The sequence below is a fragment of the Protobothrops mucrosquamatus genome, unplaced genomic scaffold (assembly GCF_001527695.2).
Source record: "Protobothrops mucrosquamatus isolate PMUCROS unplaced genomic scaffold, P.Mucros_1.0 scaffold272, whole genome shotgun sequence".
NCBI classification, from domain to species: domain Eukaryota; kingdom Metazoa; phylum Chordata; class Lepidosauria; order Squamata; family Viperidae; genus Protobothrops; species Protobothrops mucrosquamatus.
Genome location: NW_015386617.1, coordinates 289,370 through 316,224, shown reverse-complemented (window position 1 = coordinate 316,224; position 26,855 = coordinate 289,370). Strand labels below are relative to the sequence as shown.

General features: G+C 34.2%; 1 protein-coding gene across 1 annotated transcript in view; it reads left to right on the top strand.

Annotated features, from left to right (window-relative positions):
• The window catches only part of RASGRF2 (Ras protein specific guanine nucleotide releasing factor 2), a 76,100-nt gene that overhangs the window by 43,121 nt on the left and 6,124 nt on the right, over positions 1–26,855 (top strand). The window contains exons 16-21 of the mRNA XM_029283904.1: positions 1,031–1,159; positions 3,407–3,496; positions 8,350–8,456; positions 22,559–22,671; positions 24,202–24,262; positions 26,694–26,797. Coding sequence (XP_029139737.1) covers positions 1,031–1,159; positions 3,407–3,496; positions 8,350–8,456; positions 22,559–22,671; positions 24,202–24,262; positions 26,694–26,797 — 604 coding nt within the window. The remainder of the gene's footprint in view (positions 1–1,030; positions 1,160–3,406; positions 3,497–8,349; positions 8,457–22,558; positions 22,672–24,201; positions 24,263–26,693; positions 26,798–26,855) is intronic.

The window sequence follows — 26,855 nt, the reverse complement described above, 5'->3', positions numbered from 1 at the left end:
ATACTACATTGTGATACCATGGGGAATATTTGACATCTCCTGTGATGGATAGAACCTTAGGTATTAAGCTGGTAATATCTGAGCTTGTCTATTCCTCCAAGCTTGTATTAGAATAACATTATAAAGAGAATAATCTTATAGAAAAAAATCCTCTTAACTAAATCAACTCAGTGGTGATTTATTTTAAATATTAGTGTGAAGTATTTGATAGATGAAGGGATTTTTTTTTCATAAAGGTAGAACTAAATCAAATCTCAACACTGAAAAGAAAAGCTTTTCTCAGTTAACATTTAATACTAAAATGGTTTTGCAAACAATAAATTCTAGTGAGCTACATGTTTTTTCTTTTCATTAAGCTGTCTTATAATTCAAATACCTTCCTTGTTTCTTTAACCTGGATTCTGAGGTTTTGTATGCACCATTAGAACTGGTGCAAAACCCCCCCAACATTGCTATTTCCAACTGTACAGTATCACATTCCCCTAAATTATTATTGAATTGTTGATTTGAGTTAAGGAGATGCTGACATTGTACCTTTGTCCACTTCAAAGTACCTTGTGGTGGCACCTCTTTAATCCAAAAATGTATTTTCCCTAGGTTGCATGGATGCTGTGCAAACCCAAGAAATGATGCAACTTCTTTAAGTATGCACTGCCACATGGATAATATGGTTGTCAAAATTATACCAATATAGTGATTAATTATTGAACAATAGTGTTCAAATAGAAACCTCTGCAATTTTATCACAATTTGTATCAATCGAATACCTCACACACAACATACACCCAGTTGATCCATGCATTATTTGATATTGTGCTCACCAATTTAAAAATCTGTTGAAATATATTTTTCTTTCAATGATATATTTTTATATGTGGAATTATAAATGCTGGCTCTATGCTGCCCAGGTACAAAATACATTTTCAAAGTGTGTTTCCATCATTTCTTTCTGCACTCTGAAAATTAAGTTTTTAGAATAAAAGTTTAGTATGTTTCCTATATTTCTAGAGTTTTTTGTTTTTTTTAATAGCAGGAGTTTTGGAATCTGTACCAGTTGATCATCCTATCCCAGAAAGTGCCTCAACAGTAGATCCTCCTGAGCTGTCTCCATGCAGATCCCCTTCAACTCCACGACATCTACGTTACCGGCAGACAGGAGGTAATATGAAAATATTGACTTCATTACAGGACACTGCTGCATGGGATTAAGCTACTTCAATAGGATTTGAACTCTTGTGTAAATCACTTAGTCCTGAATTTGTTTCTCTTTTTTTAATTTTTTCCCCTCTAGGATATTAATTACTGTTTTTAAAATGTTCGTTTATTACACAATATATAGAAAAAAAAATGGAAATAATACCATTCAATATTATTGACATTGGCAGTAAGATAAATTTCCATTCAGCTGTGAGGATATATTCTGAAATATTTTGAACAAAATGTACATTTGTTTGAGAAAAACATTAATTTCGATCTTCTGACAGATTTGTGTGATACAAGCTGAGGGCACATTTTGGCTACCAGGTGTGAGGAAGATACCTACTATTGTTAGGAAGAAAAAAATTATCCTGTACCTAATAATAAGTGTATTCTGTATGTAAGGCATACAGTAGATAGATGTCCTAATCCAGTGGAAAAGCTAGGAACTAGTTGTTAAGGAAACTGCAGAGAGAATAAATAGGATAGCTTCACTAGTTAACAATAACCCTAACCTTGGCATTATCTTTCTTTCTTTTTCTTCCTTCCTTCCTTCCTTCCTTCCTTCCTTCCTTCCTTCCTTCCTTCCTTCCTTCCTTCCTTCCTTCCTTCCTTCCTTCCTTCCTTCCTTTCTTTCTTTCTTTTTCTTTCTTTTTCTTTCTTTCCCTCCCTCCCTCCCTCCCTCCCTCCTTCCTTCCTTCCTTCCTTCCTTCTATACATGTATACACACACACACACACACACACACACACACACACACATATACATTGGATTATAATTATTAAGAGTTTTGATAGTAGCTATTACAGTAATATAGAGAATATGGACAGGTAACAGGCATTAACAAACAGGAAAATAAAAGACCAGGTTACTGTTAAACAGAAGGAAACCTGGGAAGAGAGTAGTATGGTTTTGAGCCTAAAGAACATAAAGTTGTGGAATCCTGTTAAGTCATTAGATGTAGGCCTGCTTTGGTTACAGAGGTATAGTCCAAAAGCAAAACTTCTCAATGGTGGACCCATCTTTATGGAAACATGCTTTTGGGGGGGCCTTAAAATCTTCCTTTTAAAATAGGCTCTTAATATTTTGATTCCTAATGACACCTTTTTGTTTATTTTTATTTCTTTATACTAACTTATTTCAAGATTGCTTGTTGAGATTCTTGTATACTCCTCAAAGTCATGAAATTGGAGTAGAAATATTCCATTTTGAGTTGTCATAAAGATTGAGACTAAACATACTGTATAGAGACTCTGGAAAATTCAAACAAATTCATGCCTGCCTTGGTAGAGCTTGACAATGGTACTCTTACTGTACAGTAAGATTCTATAAATTGATTCATTTTGGGGAACAATGAAAAATATTAAATTCAGTATTCCAGAAGCAGAAGAGAAAGAAAGATATATAATTTTAAAATTCAAAGCAAAGATCTATCTATCTATCTATCTATCTATCTATCTATCTATCTATCTATCTATCTATCTATCTATCTATCTATCTATCTATCTAGGGGGGCGTTTTATCAGGTTCGCCTGATTCACCAATTGCGACCTTTTCTGGACCGGGACGCCTTGCGCACAGTCACCCATGCTCTCGTCACCTCCCGCCTGGACTATTGTAACGCTCTCTACATGGGGCTCCCTTTGAGGAGCACCCGGAGGCTTCAACTGGTCCAGAATGCGGTCGCGCGGGCGGTGTTGGGAGGGACTCGTCGCTCCCATGTAACACCGCTGCTGCGCGAGCTGCACTGGTTGCCAGTGGCCTTCCGGGTGCGCTTTAAGGTGTTAGTTACCACCTTTAAAGCGCTCCATGGCATCGGACCTGGTTATCTCTGAGACCGCCTTCTGCCACAGATTCCCTCCCATAGACCGGTACGCTCCCACAGAGTGAGTCTCCTCAGGGTGCCGTCGGCCAAGCAATGTCGGCTGGCGACCCCCAGGGGGAGGGCCTTCTCTGTGGGTGCCCCCACCCTCTGGAACGAACTACCCCCCGAGATCCGGACNTATCTATCTATCTATCTATCTATCTATCTATCTATCTATCTATCTAGAGATAGAGATAGAGATATCTATCTATCTATCTATCTATCTATAAAGTATGCACAGAGATATTCAAATGGATTCTTATTTATAAACAATGTGAAGTGAGGTGTTTTTAATTTATAAAACAATGTCAGCTGATGTTGTATTTATTTTTATTTTCCTTGCAGTACAGGTGACTGACAATGGTCATTGTTCTGTTTCTCCTGCTTCTGCTTTTGCTATTGCTACAGCTGCAGCTGGTCATGGAAGTCCACCAGGTAAGATTACTAATTGATCTATGTGAATCAGCCCTGATTTGAATTGAACTGGACATATGAGCATGATAAGTTTCTAATTCAGGATTTAAGGACAAACCAATTTATTCTACCTGATATGAAATTTGATTTTAAAGAAGAATTTGTTAATCTGTAATGAGAATTATCAGAACATCTAATGTTTCTTCAGTTTTTGGACTGAATGGGATGGAAATAATAGGGATTACAGCCCAAGTTTAAACTGATATCTTCACAGATGCTGCTACAATAAATCTTGAATTGCATTTCCAATTTAAAAATAAACTTTTGGAAAAATTATAAAATACGATGCTTTTATGGGAAACCACTGAAAAATAATGATAACTGATTTTCCTTGTGGAGTTGCCATGAGTATTGGCATCACTGGCAAGCTTGGCTCTGCTAGGGATGTATCTCCCGGGCATGGCGCGCATGCCCACAGAGAGGGCCCTGAGTGCTGCCTCTGGCACACGTGCCATAGGTTCGCCATCACTGGATTACAGTAAGGTATTTGTTTGCTTATTTTCTTACATAAATACATAAGTTCTTCTGACTATACTAATTTGCAAATGTTGTTTTGTTTCATGCCCCTTCGGGCAAATATTTAACACGGATAAAGAAAATGATGCAAACAACATCTGCCTAGTTGCTAGGATTTCAATATCTTATTTTTGCAAGAATCAAGCTGAACAATGTTTCTGTTATTAAGACTGCAGTTTTTGCTAAGTATGAACCTGTACTTGGCATGTTCTTCCTATTACTTTTTATCAAAAATCTGTGTATTGTTTTATCTCCAAATATTCATCTCTCTGAGATGCAAAGACTGAATCTGTCTGTAAATTATATAGCCATCTACATATATTTTCCTTGTAACTTTCACAAACTGTGATGAATTTGAATAGAATTCTATTTTTGTTTCAGAAGTAAGAGCTGTTTTGAATCTGGAGAACTGTTGCTTAGCAATTCTGTCAAATGGTTGGGTAAATGCTTTCTTTCAGACTGGCAAATCACACTATGAAGCTTTTATTAAGCAATTATTAAGCAATAACCTTGAATTAAAGTTACAGTTATCTGAGAAAGATAAAGAGGACTTCTTGTTGATAAATACATGTTAACAAATATATCTCCTTTTATAAGGAAAGGTGATGTAGTTTAGTGATAGCGCATTTAAGGAAAGTTCCAGATTTAGTCCTCCGGTCTTCAGTTAAAAGCATCAGCAGGTGATGGGACCAAGTTGTCCTGGATGTCCTTGAGATATCCTAGGAGACCAATAATACTTTACATTAGACATGATACCTGTTAATAATGCCTCTGAATTCTAATTTATACTGGAAATATGCATAGGTTTCTTTACATTACTACATTAGAAATCTGAGTTATGGTCTGTTCTTGCCCCATAATAAAGTCTGCGCTCTAAAGAGTTGTGGTAGAGCCAAGACAAAAAAAAACTCATTTCATTTACTTTTCATGTTAATTAAAATTAAATAAACTTATGCTTTATATGTATTTAAATCTGTACAGTTGTTTTTTATAAAGAGAAGCGTTTTTAAAATAAGTAAATTCTAATGCAGAAGAAGCAGGAGACAAAGAATAATTAAATCCCTCAAATGTGTATATTTTCTACTATGTAGACTCTTGAGAATGTATCTGTACCATTCAACAGCAGTGCAGGGAGTGCCTTTTTGTAAAATTTCAATTGCCCATCTTCATATGAAAAGCTGTTATGGAAACCCAGGATTAGTCAAGATTCATTCTGTTTTGACAGAAGGAGCATTCTTATTTATGTGAGCAAAATAAATTCCTTTATGACTCATTGTGTCTCTTCGATTGATTTAACATTAATTTGAACAAGAATTGCAGTTTCAAATAACAATAGTATAAAACCAAAAAATCAAAATGCTGCACATCTTCATAGGTATGGTACTTTAGTCCTGTGGTTGGAATGGCTATTCAAAAATACTTCAGACGTTTATTAATTCTTTCAAAAAAGTGGTGTTTGATGGGTGTTCCTTAGAAATTTATTAGAAAAACAGGAACAAGTATGTTATCAACACTCTTCTTCATTGCAACATTCTTTCCCACTGGTGGCTGTATAAATGAATGAAAGTAAGAGGAATTAAAATTGTAAAACTGTCTTGCTATATCTAATTAAGAATATAGTGGAACAGGAATCTGAACAATGATCACCTGGATGGAACCGGACAACAAACAAATATAGTGAACCAATAACAGAGATTGTCATCTCTAGTCCTGACATGTTTTGACAATCAAAAATCTATTTCCGTATACTGTATGTAAAAGCTACATTTATAATTGCCTTATCTAGTACTAACTGATAGCTCTGAGCGTCCTAAATATAAGTTCTTGTTATAACCACAGCTAAACTATCAAATTTTGTAGGAATTAAGTATGCAAGATATGTGCAGTTGAAAGAAGAAATATTTGTTTTGTTTGTGTCCTGTGTCTGTACTACTAAGCTTATTTTATTGAAACATTCTGAATGTAACTGTCTTCTGTTCACTTGCTTTAAGTATTGTTGTCACAGAGTTGCACTGATATCCCTAGTTTATAGGCAGGAAATTAACATTTTCTTAACATTTCTTTCAAGCCCTTGATAACTGTAGTGGTTATTTTTATTTTTTTATGTTTTTATAACTAATATGTTTAAGTAGCTTTCTATAAATTTGTGTAGCTGCGTGACATTGACTTAAGACTCTTTTATTAATTAGTTTACACATATAGCACACGATTGACATTTTCAGGATTCCCTTTATTTCCTTTTGCATACTAAGACTATCAACTCCAATAATAATTAAGTACAAAGTTGGCACATCTTCTTCAAAGTAAACCATTAAGATTGCATTCAACTTGCGTACTTTTGATTTTATCATGTTGAATAATTCACAGAAAGTTAGATGGAGGTTCATCATAAAACTAGAAAATGTTGAAAGTTGGCTTGTTTAGTCCCTAGCTAAATGATAGAGCCATGCACACAGAAAACCCCACCTCTGATTCTGTGTAATATGACCACAATATGTGTACTGCAAGCAGTGCAATAAGTAGCAGAAAGTTTCTTACATTTCAAGTGTCTTTAAAATCAGTCATAGTAGGTGCTGAAAAGAAGCTAAACTTTCTCTCCAAGAGTAGAATAAGTCCATCCAATCCCAACTGTAGGAAATCTGAGAAAAGGAGAAAGGAGTGTTCTTTTTCTAAATATGGAAACAATTTTGAAGTTTCCCTGCATATGAAACTGTTTACATATGTCTATTCAGCTTTAAGAGAATCAGTTTGGTATAGTGGCTAAGGCGTCAGGCTAAAAACAGAAGAACATGAGTTCTAGTCATCCTTTCAGCGTGAAGCCAGTTACTCTCTCTCAGCGCTAGGAAGCAGGCAATAGTAAACTAATTCTGAAATCTTGCTAAGAAAACTATAGACCCAGGCAATATACACATTCAGCTTTAAATGCTATAAATAGAGTGAAGCCTGGTAGCTATAGCATCTGCCTATCAAACGTTTGGGGATATTTAGACTAAGTGCTCACGTGGACACTCAGCTTTAGTGTTTCTGGTTATTAAAAGATGTGAGGAATGCAATGGTTGCATGTGAATGACAATCAGCATATTATTTCCCTTGCTTCTTGGCACATATCTTGAACATTAGTTTGGGGAAAATGGACCAGTTATGGGAAATAGATATAATCTATGCATTTATAGAATTGTTGCAGTTAAATCTGCTAGATTCTATAATGCACTGTTGCTTTGAAAACACAAGTTTATCATCTGATGGCTATCTTGGAACCAGCCTTAATCTGGGTTGGATTTTGTGGCTAGATAATGCCTTTATTCAGTGCTTTTTTTCTAAAAAAAAAAAAAAAAGTGCCAGAACTCACACGTCATACAACCCGCCTTGCCTACCTTACAAGGTTCCATCCAAAAAAGGTGCCAGAACTCCGTTTTTTTCTATGAGAAAAAAAGCCCTGCCTTTATTCAATTTATATTAAATATGTGCTATCTGAATTACTGTTAATACCCTCTGCATGACTCTGCCTTTGAAAAACGATCAGAGACTTCAGTGATCCATAAAGCAAATGGTTACGTTATTAACAGAAGCAACATATTGAGAGCAAGCAATTACATTAATGTATTAAAGAAATTGTTACCCTTAATTATTTGATCCTTAACTACCAATGTTTGAAACCACAAAGAACTGGCATATTAAAGACTATTTACCAGTAGGAGTTCATGCTTGGATACGGTCAGAAAAAACTTCCTTGACAGCATTAGGTATGCTCCTGAGCCTGCCTCTTAGCAGTTTTGGAGAAAATCATACAATGAGAATTTGAGATTATTTGGTATAGGGAATATTAGCTATATTCCCTACACTGATTCAGTAGCTGCATGTATGTCTATCAAGATAGTTACAAATCTGAGTGAGTAGCAAGGAATAGGTTATGAGCAATGAACTTAGCCCCCCCCTTTTTTTCTTGAAAAATTGCACTTGTGCTTGTTTTAAACTGACCCACATGTTACTGTGTAATATTATAATAGAATATTGAATTCAGTTTATAATATTCAGAATTATAGAGAAAAATGAAGCAAATTCAGTCAAACATTTTGTTTATAAATGCAGGAAATTCTCTTTCGGTAGTTGCAAATATGTTGTATCATTTAATGTATGTGTGTAACCAAAATTTTCAAAATTCTTTGTATGTCAACAATGAAAATAATTTTTAAAACATTGTTTTATCCAATGAAGCTATACTGTGAAGAATTTTACTTTGATAATTTTCTTCATCTAATCGATTTGATTTTATTGTATATCTCCTTTAAAATGTGTAGGATTTAACAATTCTGAACGAACATGGGATAAGGAGTTCATAATATGTCGTGCAGCCACTAATCGTGTCCTGAATGTCCTTCGCCACTGGGTGTCAAAACATTCTCAGGTACTTTTTGTAATATGCTTTTTGATGTGAAGCAGTGACACATTCTTTTCACAGTTTATGTATTGTACAAATTCTCCTCCTGCTTTCCAGTTTTTCAGAAAAGTCAAAAATTGATTAGACTTGCCTCCTCTTTTATCTCATTGAGATGTTAGCCATGCTGAATGGGAAATTTGGGAATTTTAATCCCAACACCTATAGGGAGAAAACTATGCTGGCATTAAACTTTGTAATAGTTTGCGTATAATTTTTGGCAGCTCTGCCTTACTAAGTAGCTTTCTGGATATTGCTATTACATGGTCTCTATAAAACAAGGTTTGTACCATAAACTGATATGAATGTTTTCCCCCATTATTTCTAAAGTATATACAAGGCTGTCAAGAATCCAACACTGAATCAGCAAAATAGGTTTTCTGTATGCTTAGTTAAGTCCTTCTACAGTAGGATCAGGGCTTTGTTAAATGTAATTGGATTTTTGGCATGATTTTAGGGCAGATAAAAGAGTCATTATAGTCTCTAAATTTGATCCATGGTCCATCTTAAAATTAAGTATATTATCCTAGAGCCAACTGTCTGGGTAATATCATTTCCTATAAATTGTGCTTGGCATTTATAGCCTCAAGAATTCAGTTGTGTCAATAATAGTGCCAATCTCATATAGAAGATGTATTCTGTTATTGGCGTCAACTATGGAAGGGAAGAATTATGTGTTTTTTTCTTACTTTTGAGAACAGTTTCTAAAGAAGTATACTGTAGGTTATTTATCTGTTATTATTGTGCTTGTGGAAAATGGTGCTGTGGAATAGCAGCTTTACATACAACAAATAATGTTTGAATGTTATGTATCATACGCTTTGGCCCACTAATGCAGTTATCTAAGCAGGCATGAAATTGATCCACATTACCTGTCCACAATCTGTTCCCTTCCAGATTGTTCTGGAATACTTTCCCACCATTTGGATAGCTTTGCTGACTGGCAACAGGATAGTGTCATCTGAAGAGCACAAAGTTAGAGAAGGTTCTTCTTCTAACTAGATTCCCTAGAAAAGATCATTATCACATGGAAATGCATTAACATCAGAATAATAGAGCAAACTGAAGTTTCATGCTATCCAATAGTCTGTTGCCCTATTGAAGAAATGAAAGCAAAAGATGTACAGTGTGCTGCTGTTATTTTCTTGAAGCTTGCAGTAGTAGTAAGTGTGTACATAAGAAAAAATAACTTCAAAATTCCCTTGATGCAATTAATTAATAATTAATTAATTATAATTATGTAGCCTAACTAATCAAACAGAGAAGTAACCTAGAACTAAGGAGAAATTTCCTGACAGCTAGAACAATTTATCAGTGGAACAACCTACCTCCAGAAGTTGTGAATGCTCCAACATTGAAAGTTTTTAAGAAGAGACTGGACAGCCATTTGTCTGAAATGGTATAGGGTTTCCTGCCTGAGCAGGGGGTTGGACTAGATGACCTCCAAGGTCCCTTCCAACATTACTACTACTACTACTACTACTACTACTACTACTACTACTACTACTACTACTAATAATAATAATAATAATAATAATAATAGCCTAAATAAGCATATTTAGTCAAGTAGGCCATTTCCAAGTAAACCTACCTAGAATTAAATCATTCACTACTTTCCAAATTAATTTGACTAACTAAAATATCTTAAATAAAATTGTTCTTTTGGCTTTGTGAATTTATGTAATTCCTTTATTTACATGCACAAGACTTATGATTGAAGCTGTGTGAATTAATCAACCATGTGATTTTTAAATTCTTAATTCAATTATAAGGCTTACACTACAACATTCCGATTAAATACTTGATTTTCTCTGAAACAATGCAATCATATTAAGTTACAGGCTGCCAAAATAATAAAAGAGGTTTAAAATTATACAATCATTTTATTAACATACCTTGTGTATTCAAACAAATGATATAACCAGATTTAATAGACTGTTGTTTAAGAAATAATTGGTATTTCTTCTAAGGTCTAGCTTTTCCTGAGATATGTTTTCAGCCTAGTCAAGAGGGGAATTGTATGTTTTATTTATCTCATTTATATTATATTAGCAATTCTGCTTCATTTAAAATGAACATAGATGAGACAAACTTATTTATATATTAATCATTCTTAGAATTATAAATTGTGGATTTATGTGCATTATATGATTTATGACATTTTCTCTAATTGTTTATATTCTCTTCCTGTCCTTAAACAAAATCAGAATTATCACGAACCTAGTGTTTTAACTTTAAGGGAGCCTATTCCGAACAGCATTTCTGTTCAGAAATAAACTTCAAGTAATACAACCATTTATTTAGTGACTGTTTGATGTTACAATGGCACTGGAAAAATCAACTTATGAGCATTTTTCACACTTTTGGCCACTGTAACATCTCCATGGTCACATAATCAACACTGTGGCACTTGGCAAATGACATGTATTTATGACAGTCACCTGTCCCGGGTCATATGATCACCATTTGTAATCTTCCCAGTCAGCTTCTGACAAGCATAGTCAATGGGGGGAAGCCAGATTCATTTAATGACTCACTTAGCAACTGCAGTGATTTGCTTAACAACTATGGCAAAAAAGGTTTTTAAAATGGGACAAAACTCACTTAACAACTGTCTTGCTTAGCAACAGGAATTTTGGGCTCAATTGTAATTGTAAGTGGATGTCTATCTGTAGCTGATAATTATGTGCTTTAAAAAATAAGCATCATCTGAACTGGAGTCCAATCATGGACTTAATGGGATTGACCTCTACCCCTTAGGGGTTGTGCTCCATAAGGGAGGCACAATTGCAATTGCTGTTGCCAGGACAGATTCTGTTAACAAGAAACAAGGGGTTGTTTTTTGTTTGTTTGTTTTTTGTAGTCCAAATAGCCGAATGAGGGAATGGACAGCAAATTATTTAGTTTTTCCCATCCCCACTTAGGCTTCTGATCCAGAGGTTCTTGCATAACAATAAAAAGCCAGGAGACTGAGCTGCTGCCTATGTCTTAGTTTGAACTCCAGGTAGCAAGTTATATAGCTAAATATGATTTTAATCACAGCTACTTCTTTTAGATAGTCACTATTCACATTCTTTTCCAGGGAAAGGATCAGAAAGGGATCTTTTCATTAAATATAAGTCACTCAAAACTAATACAAACTAATTTCTTTTTCTGCTAAAATATGTTTACAGTTTTTGCAGTTTGGGATTATGCATCTAATGAAATATCAGGAAATACTACTACTATTACTAATAATAATTTATTAAATTTATACACTGTCCCACTCCCAGCAGTTTATAATTGTTAAAAAAAATTAAAACAAGGAACAACAACATAAAACCCATAAAAACAGCACAAGATAAAAGAAAATAATGGCAAAGAAAAACAAAGAAGGGAACAGAAGGGAAGAGAGGGTGGCAGTTGTTCTCTCCAAAGGTCTGGGCAAAAAGGCAGGTTTTTAAGGCCCTAAGAAGCACCAGAATGATGGGAGCCATTCGAATTGAGAGAACCTAATTCCAGAGAACATCATTTCAGAGGGCAGGTACTACTACAGAGAAGGTGCATTTCTGGGGTCCAGACAGACAGAATTGTTTAATTAATGGAACCTGAAACCCTGCTAGATTGAACTCATCTGGGTAGATACTGTGAGCGATAGATGGTCCATTAAGAAACTAGGCCCTGTGCCATGTAAGACTTTATAGAAAGCGACCAGCACCTTGATTTGCATTTGGCAAATTCAAAAGAATTCATCTTGCAAAAATGTTCCTTTTCTGTACAAGAAAGCTACCCAATTCTATATCTGGAGATGAATTCTATACAGTGGTACAGCCTTATTTGGAATTATGGTTAATGCATATCTCTTATTACATGCTCACTGTATGTACATTTTGAATTCATTTATAGGAACTTTATATTAAAGATAGACTAGGATGCCCTTGAGAACAATGTTCTCTAAACCTGAAATGTCCTTTTCTAACATTTTGAGAATCAATTTATGTAATATTTTTATTAACTGGGAATATAAAATATAAATTCAATGCAAATCTTATACATAATGTATTTAACATATGATAAACACAACATAGTAGTAAGATATAAAAATAAAATACGGTAATAAAATACATTAGGACATTAGGAAAAGAGGTCAGTTTAACTCTTGGAAAAGAGAACAAGTGGGACAACATGTGCATCATGATTTATGTATTTGCATCTGACTTTATTACATCCTTAAATGTACCATTTGGACAAAGACTTCATGACATACATGCCATCATTTTGACTCCCAACCCCAGGTTGATGATTTCACATTGTATGGAGTTTCATACTAGAGAAAGAAGTGGAGGAAGATAGAGCGGCCAGATCTCCATCTGGGGCTCTATGCAAAGCCTTTACTAAACTTTTGTTAGTGTTTCTATTGTTAATTGTTTAATTCTGATTGTTTAATTCTTGGTAGATTTCTTTCCTCTAAAAAGACATCAGAGATATCTGTGTTTTATCAGAATCTCAACACCTACTCTTTGATATATTGGCTCTTCAGTAAAAAATAGTCCATTATTTGAGTTCTGGGTATTTAGCACTTAGAATGCAAGACTCCCACAGCTTTCCTGTCACCACATCTCATAGGTATTTGCATTTCTTGCCTCAGTAAAGCACAGTGTTAGATAACACACGATAGCAAATGTACTTTCTTATTTGAGATGCAGAATTCTAAGGTTCATGGTGGCAAGCTATACTGCTTTTCTGTTTTCCAGCATGTTACATGCATTTATCTTCTGCGAACACAACTCTAGTTCCTTGGAAGCTAGCTAGATGGATGAGCAAATAGTTGCCTAGGTAGCTGTATTTCATGCAGGGCAGAAATGACATGATGGAGGACTTGAGCTACTTGAATAGCTGAATATGGTAAGATAACAACTCGTGGAGCAACCTAGAAATATATAAAAATGCTTCTTTAGTGCAATGTAACAGATCACACTAAAGAAAAGTATTGTGAAATGTCCTAATTTTGGAATAATTAGAAGAATGACACAAGTTACTAGAGAAAGAAAAAACAGACTTCTTGAGTTAGAGGAAGAAACAAAACTGGGATGCAGAAATTTAGAGAAGATTTTGTTTCTTGATTACGGAGTCACAAAAGCAGAAAGATGAGCTATGTCATTGTCAGGATAAAAAGATCATCTGGAATGCTGTATGTCTTACGGGATTCTTTGAGTAAAGTACTCAATCAGGCACCTACTCCAATTTGGTTGGCTTTGGATTTTCAGGAGATAATACAAGAAGAGGCAAGGATAATAAAGCCACAAAGAGTGGCAGAAGAAAAGAAAGGGAAGTTTATTCAGCAAGGCAGAATTTGTTCTTATAGGCAAACTATTCGGTTTTGAAAATAGTCCCCCCTCCCCCTAGCAACCTTCCTGCTACAGATAGACTTCACCACAAAACTTCACCTAATGGCTTTCAACTAGGACTTTCAGAATTCTCTTTATCAGCATAGCCTTTGAAAACATATAAAGAATATGCCTGGCTTTCCAATGTTAAAAAAGTTTAAATCAAAATTAAAAAAGAAAAATGAAATTATTATCAATAACTGTCAAAATAAAGCTGCTATGTAGAAGTTATACTCAATTAAAATGATACTACTAGGAAATGAAAATCTTTGGCTATATGACAGCTTATTTGCTTGAGAGATTTGAATGTTCCTCTTAACATTTACTTAGTCTGAGTGTCAGATCTTTCCGTAGTTCAGTTACAGTATAAATAATAAAAGTAAGGAGGTTGCCAGAAATTCAAAGTAGTAATATATTTACATTACATTTTATTTATTATTTAATCATGAGCAATATGGTAAGAGAGACAGATAGATGAAGGGTGAACTTTTGTTGAATTTTATCTGAATGACTTCCTACTGTGAGCTGAATTATTTTGATACTCATGTTTTGTACAGTCAAAATAACAGACTTTGATGTCAGTGGTGAAATCTTTAGTACAGACATTGGCTGGTCTTAATAGTCTTAATACTAATACTAAAATATGGCTGCATTTTCATGACTCAGCATACTGAGTTTATTGCAGTTCTTGGGAAAAATAATTGCCCAGTGATCCAGAGAACCATTATTGATGAAAACAATTAACTGACCTAATGAAATATGAAAAACCATGTTGGGGTGGTTTGCTCCCAGCTAACAGCTCCTGGGGGCTGATTTTAAAGTGTCTATGGTATGATGAAAACCGTGAACAATTTGTCAAGAAGAAGGTTAGCCACCATCTTCATTCTCTTTTTATCCCCTTACTGCTACACAAGGAGGGATGCTACTGCTACACAAGGAGGGATGAAAATTAAAAGAAAAATGAAGATGGAAATATTGCTTTTTGCAGGATTGTTTTAGATTCTTGTCTTTATGCTCCAAAGACAGAAGGATGAGTTAAACTGGCCTTGATTTTGTACAATATGCTCTGATTAAGTAAACTGCAATTTATCTTAGAATATTTTAGAACTATTTATGGTCTGATACTTACAAAACTACTGTATAAAACTATTTGATTTTCACAAGATACTGGTCTTTTAAACAACACAATTAAGTGTGCCATATAAGTGCAACCTCTGTGAATTAAGTTCACATTCATGTACTTCTCCCCACTTTCTTGTTATGCAGCTGCAAAATATGGAGTGTATTTTTCTCCTTTTTTAACTATCTGTATCTAACCACTGTATCTGATCTGTGAGTGATGGTCACTTTCAACTTGGTGTGCAATCTATTTTTCAGTTATTTTTTAATTTCTTTAATCAATGTATAAGCTACCCTCATTGCTGAGGCAACTCTTAAGTGACATACTACAATAATAAACATAATTTAGAATTCAAGAGAAAAAACTCTTTGCTTGTTTATAATTAAAGCTATCTACATTTCCATGTGTTTACATAACAAAACAACTGCTGTTAGTTGAAAATATAAGCCAATCTTTCTAAATGGCTTTCAGTGAAGCTAAAGGAGGGAAACAGTAGGTGAAAGACACTCACTCATAGTGTTGAGAGCTCCAGAGATGAAAGCTACTAAATAAGCAGGTAATTAATGAATGTTGAATAAAGTGGTAGTTAAAATGGATTAGAAACTTTTAGCTCAAGTCATCCTTAAGCACAGAAGCTGATTGGGTATCCTTAGGTTGGTCACTCTCTCTCAGCCCAGCCCAGCCTAACTCACAGAGTTATTGAGGCTCTGTGGTGCTACTTTGATCTATACAAATTAAAAAGGTAGGGCATAAATATAATAAATAAAGATAACTTATTTCCACTGTAAATCAGAATGTGTAGTGTATGCTGAAGTAAGATAACTTCACAGTTAGAATTGTACTGTAGATAACATTTGGTTTCCTTTTAAGCATTTTTCTTTTCTTTTTTTATTGATTTTTCAAAATTATAATCTTTAGTGCTTAGTAAACAACATGTTGTTTGGGTTCACATATTTAACATTAACTTCTTCAATATAAATCTGTTCAGTACTGCACAGTCCAGTATTTTTTCCCTGATCCTCCTTTCTTCTCCATATTTTTTCCCATTTTCCCCTCATTACACAGTTACAATTCTTGTTACTATTGATGTATAGAAAGTTAGATATAAACATCCTCATCATGTTTTACAACTAACAATAATATCAATTCATAAATCAATATCCTGATTTTCATGTTCTTATTAAGGTTTAATTTCCCATTAATATTTGCAATATCTTTGTCAGTTATGATTTTCTCAATATTAATTACATTTATATAACTAAAAGTTTTATTCATACCAGCCATCCCCTTATTTTCATATTTCCCATAACAAAAAAAGAAAAAAAGAATGCTATTTTAATTCTAAATCATATCTTTCATTATAAAAGTCTAATTATATCTTTTAATCATATTCAAACATGTAATTAAGCATGTTTAATTACATATTAAACATGTAATGACCCCTCTAATAGGTCAAGTCTTCTGTTTTTTAAATCTAACTCTCGCTTTCTTTCTTTGTCAAGTAGCTTTCCAAGCCAAGGCCATTAAATTGCCCAGGAATTTTCTTTCTGTTTTTGTAAAAGTTGCTTGGCATGAGGAAGACAATTTAGGTAGGATATTTTTTGGGGGGAATTCCGCCCATTTATATTTTTTAAGCAACTCCCACTTTTCTTCTCCCTCAATTTCTCTTTTCATTTTTTGTCTCTCAAGTTGTGACATTTCCCCTGAGAGCTCTATATTCCATTTTTTAAAATCTTTTTCCTTATCATCAGGTATGTTTTGCAGACTGCAGCATCTTTTCCATTTTTGTTGTTATGGCTACGTCTTGCAGTATTTTATATGTATATGGTAGTTTATATTTCCCTTCTTTTATCTCTTCTGTCTCTAGTCCATTTCCTCTGCTTCATCTTCTGATTTCTGGTTTATTTGTTCATACTTTGTAGTCATTGTCTGGAAATTTTCTAGTTGCAGATTTAGTTTGGAGATTTGTTCATTTATATTATCTGAGTTATTTTTAGTCTCATTATGGTTTCTTTTTGTGTCTTCTTTGTGTGCAACAATTGTTTGGTGAATTAGTTGTAGCATAGAGTATATTTCTTTCTGAAAGGTGTTTTTTTTTCTTGAGGCATCATTCCTGGAGATCCTCTTCTGAAAGGTGTTTTTTTTCTTGAGGCATCATTCCTGGAGATCCTATTAAGATCACTATTAAGATCCAATAGGTTCCATAATATGGGTCCAGTCTTAAAAGCAATATTTTGTAGTAATTTTTTGTCTCAGGTGTCCAAGAATTGTCGGTTAGGCAAGGTTGTAATCCACAATGTTCAAAGTGGTCAAAATGTTCAACCACCCTGAAAACAGCTCAAAAGTCTCTCCCAGCCAGACCTAGTCAAGAGTCAATTTTTCTTTCTCTCCCAGTAATTCTTGAGATTAAAATTCCAAGCTCAATGTTTATAATCCAAGAAGAGCAGGGTGATAAGTATGCCAAAATATTTTCCTTTATTGCCAGCTGTTCTCCATTAAGCTAGGAGTCACCAAGCAGCCAGGAAGCTAGTTGTAGTGCTATACTCAAATCCACCACTAGATGTCATTCAAAATCCATTTTCCACTCTTAATTCAAAGGATAGATTTCTTATATTTTACCTCAATGTTTTTTTTCAAGGAGAAAATCTTAACAATTATCTCAATTCTCAAATTTATCAAAGCTGTAGCTTTATGTTACTTCCATTTCAGTATTATCTATTTCTGTCTCCCATAAAAGAAATTAAAAGGTCGCTTCCGTTCACGTTCGGAGGTTTTAGCTTCTTGGGAGCCTTTCCCAGGAAATTCAGTTGTAAAATAGTAAAGAGAGGATCAATGTTCTCACCCAGTTCCAAACATGCTGTTTACGATACTAATTAGTGCTTTTCTTCTTCAGTTGTCAGCAGCTAATGGCTGGCCAGAGGAATGTAGCCAGTCTTTCCCCTGCCGGTTTGGAGGGCTTTCCTCGGATTGAATGGAAATACTGATCTCCGTGATCGACGAGGCATCCCTCCTTCTTCATCGCCTCTTCGGGGTGACTTTAGGCCCTTTTAGGCCCCGCAGCAGGGTGAAATTGGGCGTGGAAGCCAGAGCCCTGCCTTCCTGCATCTGTCTCACCGCAACACAGCAACAGAAGTCTCTCCTTTTAAACATTTTTCTAAATGTGTCTAGTTATCTCTCTCTTGATACTAAAGTTGCATTCCTCCAAAACCTCACATAAAATGTATTTGCATAACAAGAGATACTGAACTTGTGGAAAAAAGGTAGTTGTGGAATATGGTGTCAAAACTTTATAACCACAGTGCATTGAGAAATGTACTCATATATTTTCAGAGCCTTATCCTTAAGCATTATGTCACTCAAAAATGTTTTCTTGTTTGTCTCATATTCCATGTAACAGGAATACATTTTCTTTTTTTCTCCCACTGGATTTCTAATGTTCATGGTTATCATGGCAGACAAAGAGGAAGAAAACATAATGGAACTTCAAATGCTATTAGCATTCTTCTTTATCGTGTGCAGTAAATTCACTCACAGTAAAAACTCATCCTAGGGCCAAGGATTATTACATGTACAGTTGTTGTTGTTAGTTGCGAAGTCGTGTCCGACCCATCGCAACCCCATGGACAGCATTCCTCCAGGTCTTATCTTTTTGCTTTTTGGTACTGTTCATGGAGTTTTCATGGCAAAGATACTGGAGTGGGTTGCCATTTCCTTCTCCATTGGATCACATTTTGTCAGAACTCTCTGCTATGACCTGTCTGTCTTGGGTGGCCCTGCACAGCATAGCTCATAGCTTCATTGGGTTACGTAAGCCCCTTCGCCATGACAAGGCAGTAATCCATGAAGGAGACATGTACAGTAATACATCCCAATTCATTTCTAGTGTTAGGCCATTTTTCTTTTCATTTTAGACATACTGTTGATGTGATTTTGATCCCATAATAACAATAGTAAATACAGCAGATATGGAAAAAGTGGGAAACAAGGACCCACAACTGAAACAACCACAATTGTAAATGTGTAAGGAAGAGCAGAAAAGGATTTTGGTAGGAAAATGTTCTATTTTGGCATGTTTCAGGTGGGAATATATTTTAAAAAGCACAGTATCTGCATCTGTATTTAAGACAATGGAATATGATGCTTTTGCATGCAATATAAGTTTTGCATTGAAGATTGAAAGGGCTATTAAAGATTAACTTTTGCTTCTACTTCAAAGATACTTGATATGAAACATTTTTGTTGAAAATTTAACTCAATCTCAACTTTAACTTTGACCTCTGAAAATGACAATGGATTACATAGTAGCTGTAACATGCTGCCTCTTGGTACAAGCTCAGAAGAGGGGAAATATTCCACCGGAAAATATCACCAAACTGTAGTTCATATCTCTCTCATTCTGTTTGCTGAGTAGGGAGTAAGAACTTATTAGAACATTGTCTGGATAATGAACTGCATTTACTCTGAAATTTGTTCTTTAAGTATCAAACAACTTTTTTTAAAAAATAATAAGAATATAATTTCAACTTCAACCTTACAGAAGAAACCATTTCTTACTAGGAATATACTAAAAAAACTCCTAACTTCATTAGTACATTCTATAATTGCTAAGGGATGGGTGGATAGGTTCATGAGTGTCTACAGGAAGATTTGTCAAAATGGGCAAGAGGACAAGTGTAGTGTTATGAGTAAAACCTCAGGCTTTTGTCTGAATGTGAATAAACTTGGAAAATCCATGGTCTCGGGTTATAAAAGATCTTGATTTTTGATTGCCCCACCATGCCACTCATTCTGTAAATTTTAATCCTTTGTGGACAGCACTAACTCAAATTCTCCACAAGCATACACTAAAAAGTTCAGTTAGTTTACAAATTAATTTTTTAATTTAAATTTTTTAAAAATCAGAAAAAAATCTGATAACGACTACATATTTGTTTTAACATTTCAGTGTATTCAAGAGCCCAAATAAATACTTTTATTTATTGTTTATCAAAATCTTTATTGCAAGAGCTTTTCAAGCATACAGTATATTTCATTTTCCTTCTATTCTTCTATACTACTCCTTAGAAACATGAAGCATGACATTCCCAATCTAATATAACATTACTGTCATGGCCTTTTAACATGTCTTGTTAAAAATGATTGACGATGAGGTCTTATTATAAAAGTAATAATAGGCAGATAAATTGATATCAGGGCAATCTGTTACATAATCCTTCAAACAAAAGCACACCAAAACTCAAAACATGAAACATAACTATAATCTCAGGAAAATGCATAGTTGGTTAACTATTTGAAAAGACATGCACAAAATTCAGACATAGATTTATCTTGTTCCTACGTGGAAAGTTAAATGTGCAGGAGTTTCAAGAACTTTGCTGGTGATAATTGTTTCTGTTTCTATGGAAACATATTCTCAATTGCTACTCACGTGATGGTATTCATTATAAAAGAGACTGCTACAAAATACTGGAGAGTTGAAGCTTTTAGTTTAAATCCTTTATTGAAACATCTGCAGTAACCTGAAATATAAATGACTAGAGTTAGTGCTATTCAATTAATTCAAGCATAAATATCGACAGAAGGTATTTCAACACTTGAATTCCCTGATGGCTATCTTCTACCATATCCCTTTTGAAATAGTCTTAATTGTTTATGAGATGGAGGAAGGAACATCTATTAAATAGGAGAGAAAGAGTAAACCGGTCTGTTCTATTTTGTAGGATTGAGATAAATAACACATATTTTTAAGGATAAATGAGATTCCATAATTACATAGCAGATCAGCTACCTGCCTATTGATTAGATACGGTGTAGGCATTCCTTTCCCATTCTAAAGCACTATGCAGTGAAAATAGTTACAAAATATTACTACTTTTAATAACCTAAAATTATCTTGAGTTCCAACTATGTGCAAATAATGTCTCCTTTCATAAACTCTCCTATTAATTAATTTACTAGTGTATCTTTGATTCAGATTCCACATTGGGAGAAGTTTGAATTGCCTTAACAAGAAACAAATCTTTTTCATTACAAACTGAACTTCATGGGATGTTCAGAATTATTTCTATAAGTTGCTTTGGTTCCACAGTAATCTTATGAATGTGCTGTTTTCTTAGAAATGTTTCTGCTGCTTTTAACTTGTAAATCAAATCTTTCTTTAATAATTTTTCTGGATATTGTCTAGAATCCATGAGCTCTGGTTATAAAAGATCCTGATTTTCTTGCCTAAAGTTGTCCATGATTTCACTTCAATGCGGTAGTTACAGATTATAACCATTGTTAATTGCCCTAAAAGAATGTGAAGCTTGGCTCACCTAGATTATCTTCTCCTAAAAATAAGCTAATTAAAATGGAAAGAAAAAAAAATGCTTGGGTGAATTAAAATTTCAGATGTACTTGGATATGGGAAAATTTGGTCAGAGCTCTGGAGGCATTTTTCTTGTGTAAGACCCCTAAAGAACCTAGTAATTAAATAGTATTTTGGAAAGAAACATTCATATGTGCAAAATTTATGTATTGTATATGTAAATAAAAGCAAATATTACAAAACACTGTAAGTGTCATGGTTCCAATAGATGAAAACCAATTAAAAGAACTTCAAGGCAAAGATTTCTTCCTTAAAGAACATTTTATTTAGGAAACAAAGTATCGGCACTTACATAGGTGAACCCAAGACTAAAATTCCCTCCCCCCTGTTACAAAGTAACAAGTTGTAATTCCCACCCCAGAAAGGCTGTCATAAATCACATTCACCAATTATTCTAAAACACAGGCTCTCCCCCAACTTTTCAACCCGCCAAAACTTTTTCTAACATTGACCTTGATTCTCACACAGTTGCAATTGTTATAGCTAACTGAAACAGCTCAAGCACTTCTCCCTCCCTCCTTCTACATCTGAAAATACCAAACAAAAAAAAAAACCCCACAATGAAAGCAAAAGGTAAAATGGCTACAGATTCTCAGTTGTCGCAGGGCTGACAGTAAGACTAATAAAATAGTTAAGGACTCTTAAACCCCTATAATTTTTGCTATCCAGAGCACGGGGGTGAAAAAATGTTTGGATACCAATTTACAAGCATTCAGGATAAATTTAAATGAAATCAATTTTGTAGCATTTCTAGTTTCAAGAGGATGCAGTTTTTAAAACTGTGAAACTTTAGTGCAGTTTTAAACGGTGGCAAATTTTACCTAACAATATCCTAGTGTTTTAAAGAGTAGATCACATAAAATAATAGATTATACAACTATTTTTCACAGGTGTGTCAGTTTATTACCAATTTCTCTTAAGTAATGTAATTGTTCTGAATTTAATGAAGCAATATGGAATTTATAGGATAATGGTTAAACAATGCCACTATCATGCAAGAATTAATTGTAAAGGCTGCTCAAAAATGGCTTGCATGGAACTTGATATAGATCAGATAATTATAATTGCCAGAAGGGTGTGCAAACAACTGTAAACAAATTAACCAGAAAATTATATGTATGTATTTAATAAATATTTATTTAAAAATATTTATCATGTTCGCAGACTATAAATCTATAACGTGATTCCTTCCTTCATCCAGAAATATTTTGTTTTGCAGGATTTTGAATTAAATAATGAATTGAAGATGAGTGTTCTTAATCTACTAGAAGAGGTTTTGAGAGACCCTGACCTTTTGCCACAAGAAAGGAAAGCTACAGCAAATATCCTTAGGTAAAGAGGATCTATGAGTTTCATAACAGAAGTATTTTGAAAGAAACAGGAATACGATCGATTCAGATGTTTAGTTTCAGTATATCACTTTAAAAAGGGGGAAATAAAATTTTGTTACAAAAATGTGCTGCTCAGCAACTGTTTTATAAAGAGTTAAAGCCATTTTAATCTTTCTCTAAGGAACATATACTGGAAAATTATACCCTTGAAGAATTGGTATCTTTTTGTTCTTCTTTTCACCAAAAGTTTGACTGCAAATTAAAAAATATATGAACGTTCTAAATATATTACATACAAGCAATATGAGAAGCTCAGTCCCTCCAATAACTCATCCAAGCCACTTGTTTACATGATACAAGCAATAATTTCCAGTTCCAGTTTGGTGCTACAATTGAAAAACCAACAAATACTTCAAACATTTCCAAAGAAGTAGCAACAAAATATTATTCTGCAAGAAAAGCTACACAAAAAAACTAGTATAGCATCTTATATAACATAATAAACATGTTAGTCTGGACAGTTTCATAAAACTCTTGTTTCTGGTATTTGCCCTAGGCCCTAACCTCAGGGCAGGGCAAATAGGCAGAACCGCTCTACGAAAAGATCAGGCTTATATTGGTGCCTATATAATTGACTTTTGTATTACACTATTACCTCAGATCATTTGATAGCCTTACTGACAGATGGTAGATGGTAGATGTGAGAATCAGTATCAGTGGATCTGCAAGGGATTGAACATCGGCATTCAATAAACGATTTTTCATAATTCCATGTCATCTTGAAGACAGGTTTTACATTAAATGCATCAGGTGTCTCTCTCAGTCCCTGTGCTGTTTTATAAATGTATGGAAATAGCATGGAGTATACTGTATCTAGCATGTATTTATAGAGTACTAGAGGCATTACAATTGAATAGTATTCTGAAAATGCAAGACTTACATGGCATAGTGGAACTTAGTTCTGAAGAGACATTAAAAATTATGGCTATCATTTATTAGGCGTTATTTCAAGACATCAGTCATGAAGATGCATCCTGTAACTTCTTCTTAGGGAAGCTTTTGATCATATCCCACTTTCTTGAAGAAAGGTGAAGAGACATAGAGACTTAATTGCTGCTCCCGCTTTGCAGAATACTTCCCCTTACAGTTAAGACTTCCTCCATCCCCTATAATATTCCAGAAGCAGCTACTAATTTTTCTGTGAAGTATTTGGTTAGCTTGTTTTTGCTGTCTTCAATTTATTTAACTTTGAATGACTTGTTCATTTATTTGTATTTTTTATTAATTTTCCTGTCATAATTTATAATTATAATTTAGTTTTGATTGCTGTAACTTTGATTACACATTGTTTCAAAGTATCTATATTATTGATTGTTTTGTAAAGCACCATAAGTCTACATTTATTTGACAGCATACTAGTAGAATAAATAAGCATATATACTTGGAATACCTATAAGGTAACCATTAAAAGTAGCGCAAAAGACTGTAGAAATTTCATTGTGAAATAAAATATATCGCTAATTATTTTTAGGACACTTTCTCAGGAGGATCAAGATGACACACACTTAAAAATAGAAGATATAATGCAGATGGTGAGTTTATTTAAATAAATATATGTTTGGTTTATTTTTTATTTACATAAATTGAGCTTACTCTCTGGAAATTATGCTTGACTATTCCATTATTACTGCCTCTTTTGCACATCATTCTCTGTTATATTTTCCTTTGCTGACTAGGTGTTTCAACTGTTCAGTAGTTAGAATGAAACAAAATAGCTATGGATATGAACTTTAGTTTACTGAGATGTTATGCAAAATGTGGAACTTTCATTTCAATATACCGAGGAAGTTGGTTAAAATGAGTCATACCTTCAGAAACTATTTATAAATCATTACTTTATATATTTTATTACACAAATTGTTTATTTATATAGCCGTCCATCTCACAGAGAAGTGATTCTAAGTATTACAAAATAAAAAGCAATAGCAGAATCAAAATACTAAAACAGATACAATTAAAAAGACATCAAGCAATATTATTAATAACAAGATGGTAGAGAAGAAAAATCGATATTAAAAACAATGCTGCCATCTCATTAAATCACCATTTCTTTGAGAGCCCTAAACCTGCTGACACAGCCATGTTTTGAGGATTTCCAGAAGAATATCAAGGATGGGACTAATCTCACCTTGGTGGGCACCATGGCAGAAAAGGCCCATCTTCTGGGCCCCACCAGAGGAAACTCTTTCACCAGGAATAACAATATATCTCTTCTGTTAGACCTGATGGACAGGTACATGTAAATCAGGTGGAGGCAGTTCCTCAAATAAATCCTGAGATGGCTGTTTAAAATTGCAGTGGCAATTTGCAAGTAAAACATAAATAGGAACTTATTTTTAAAAAGTGAAAATCTGTTAACCATGGAAGAGTTATTTATGTAGAGGAAATATCAAGTTGAATTTGAAGCACAGAAAGTTTTAAACCGTGTAAGGTGCTTGATGTAACAGTGACAGCAAACTCCTTTTTCAAGATCTAGGCATTATTCACCACATTAAGCTTCTTTTTCCCATTCTGTTCTAGGAACATGATTACTCTAGGATTCTGCTCATACTATGCATTTTTATTTTAAGAATTGTGTATTAGCAAGTATTTAGAACTTCCCCTTATCTATAATATTTTATCCCTTTAAATCTGTCTGAATCCACGAGGAGACATATACAGAATCTAGGATTTATAGGAGTATAAGAAATGTTAAAAGACAGAAAAAAACCCCAAATATAGCTGTCCATTTCAACAATATTCAGGTTCTGATTAAGTAACCATAGTGCTGTTAGTTGAAATGGGGTGTTTACTAGAAGAGGGCATGTCTGATTGCCTGGAATGCTGAATAACAACACTCTACAGGTAGTCTTCAAGTATGACTGCAATTGGGGCTGGAGTTGCTGTCACTAAGCAGTGTGGTGCCATGTGACTACATCAGCAGTGGCAACAGTCCAGGCCATCTTGATCGTTGCTTAATTCCAGACTCATTGATTAAGCAAAAAGTGAAAAGATCTCAGGTAAAGAGTACAGAGATGCCTTCAGAGGGAGACAGAGGCCCCGGGGACCCACATGTGTCGGCAAGCCACACATGAGTTGGGGGAGGGGACTGCTTAGTACAGTGCAAGATGAGGAAGGCCGGGGAATAAGGGCAAGAGGTACCTGCATGTGGACTTTCAAGCACCAGTCACAAATACTTCAGTGCTGTCATAATTTCAAACAGTGTCTGAACAAATGGCGTAACCTGCAACTACAGGTAGTCTTCAGGTTATGACCACTCATTCAGTGATCGTTAAAAGTTACAACAACACCAAATAACAGGGATTTAAACCCAGTCACAATGAACCATAGCCACATGATTACCATTTGCAACCTTGCCTACTGAATTCCCACAAGCAAAGTCAGTGGGGAAGCCACCAGGAAAATGAAATTGTTTTATTTATTGTTTACAACATTAGGGAAACAATTCTGGTTTCAGAAATAAGAATTCATGAAATGCTGTTTTGATGACAGAGAAATGAGACTGTAACCTGTCAGTGCTCTTTTGGAAGCACTCTTAACTTCTAAAATCTTAATGTATTAATTTTAGGAATAAAATAGAATATTAAAATTTTGAGAGGAGAAATTCATTAACATGTATAAAAATGATAAACATTTTTAAATCTGGGTAAATAATCTATCAGAAAAAGGGAAAATTTATTATGGAAGCTGATGTTTTTCCAGTGTACTGTATTTTATGTTTTATTTCTGTTGAAATCAGTTCAGTGAGGACTTGGCTGGATTGTACTCTAAGTAACTCTCTTTGTTAAATAACAGAGAGCATATTTATATAAGTGCTTTTCCCTTTCAGGATTTTTCTTCCACAAATAATAAAATCTGACTAATAAAATTGATAAAACAGCTATTAGCCTAATATTGTAGAAAACAAATAAAAAAGGTTAAAATTGCTTTTTAAACAGTTTAAAATATATTTTTACCTTACAGCTAGAGTGTCCAAAACCAGAATGCTTTGAAACATTATCAGCGATGGAACTTGCTGAACAAATAACTCTCTTAGATCACATTGTCTTCAGAAGCATACCTTATGAGTAAGTGGTATTCCAGTCATTATTATGGGAATGCAAATATTTCTAAGCAAAGGTTTGG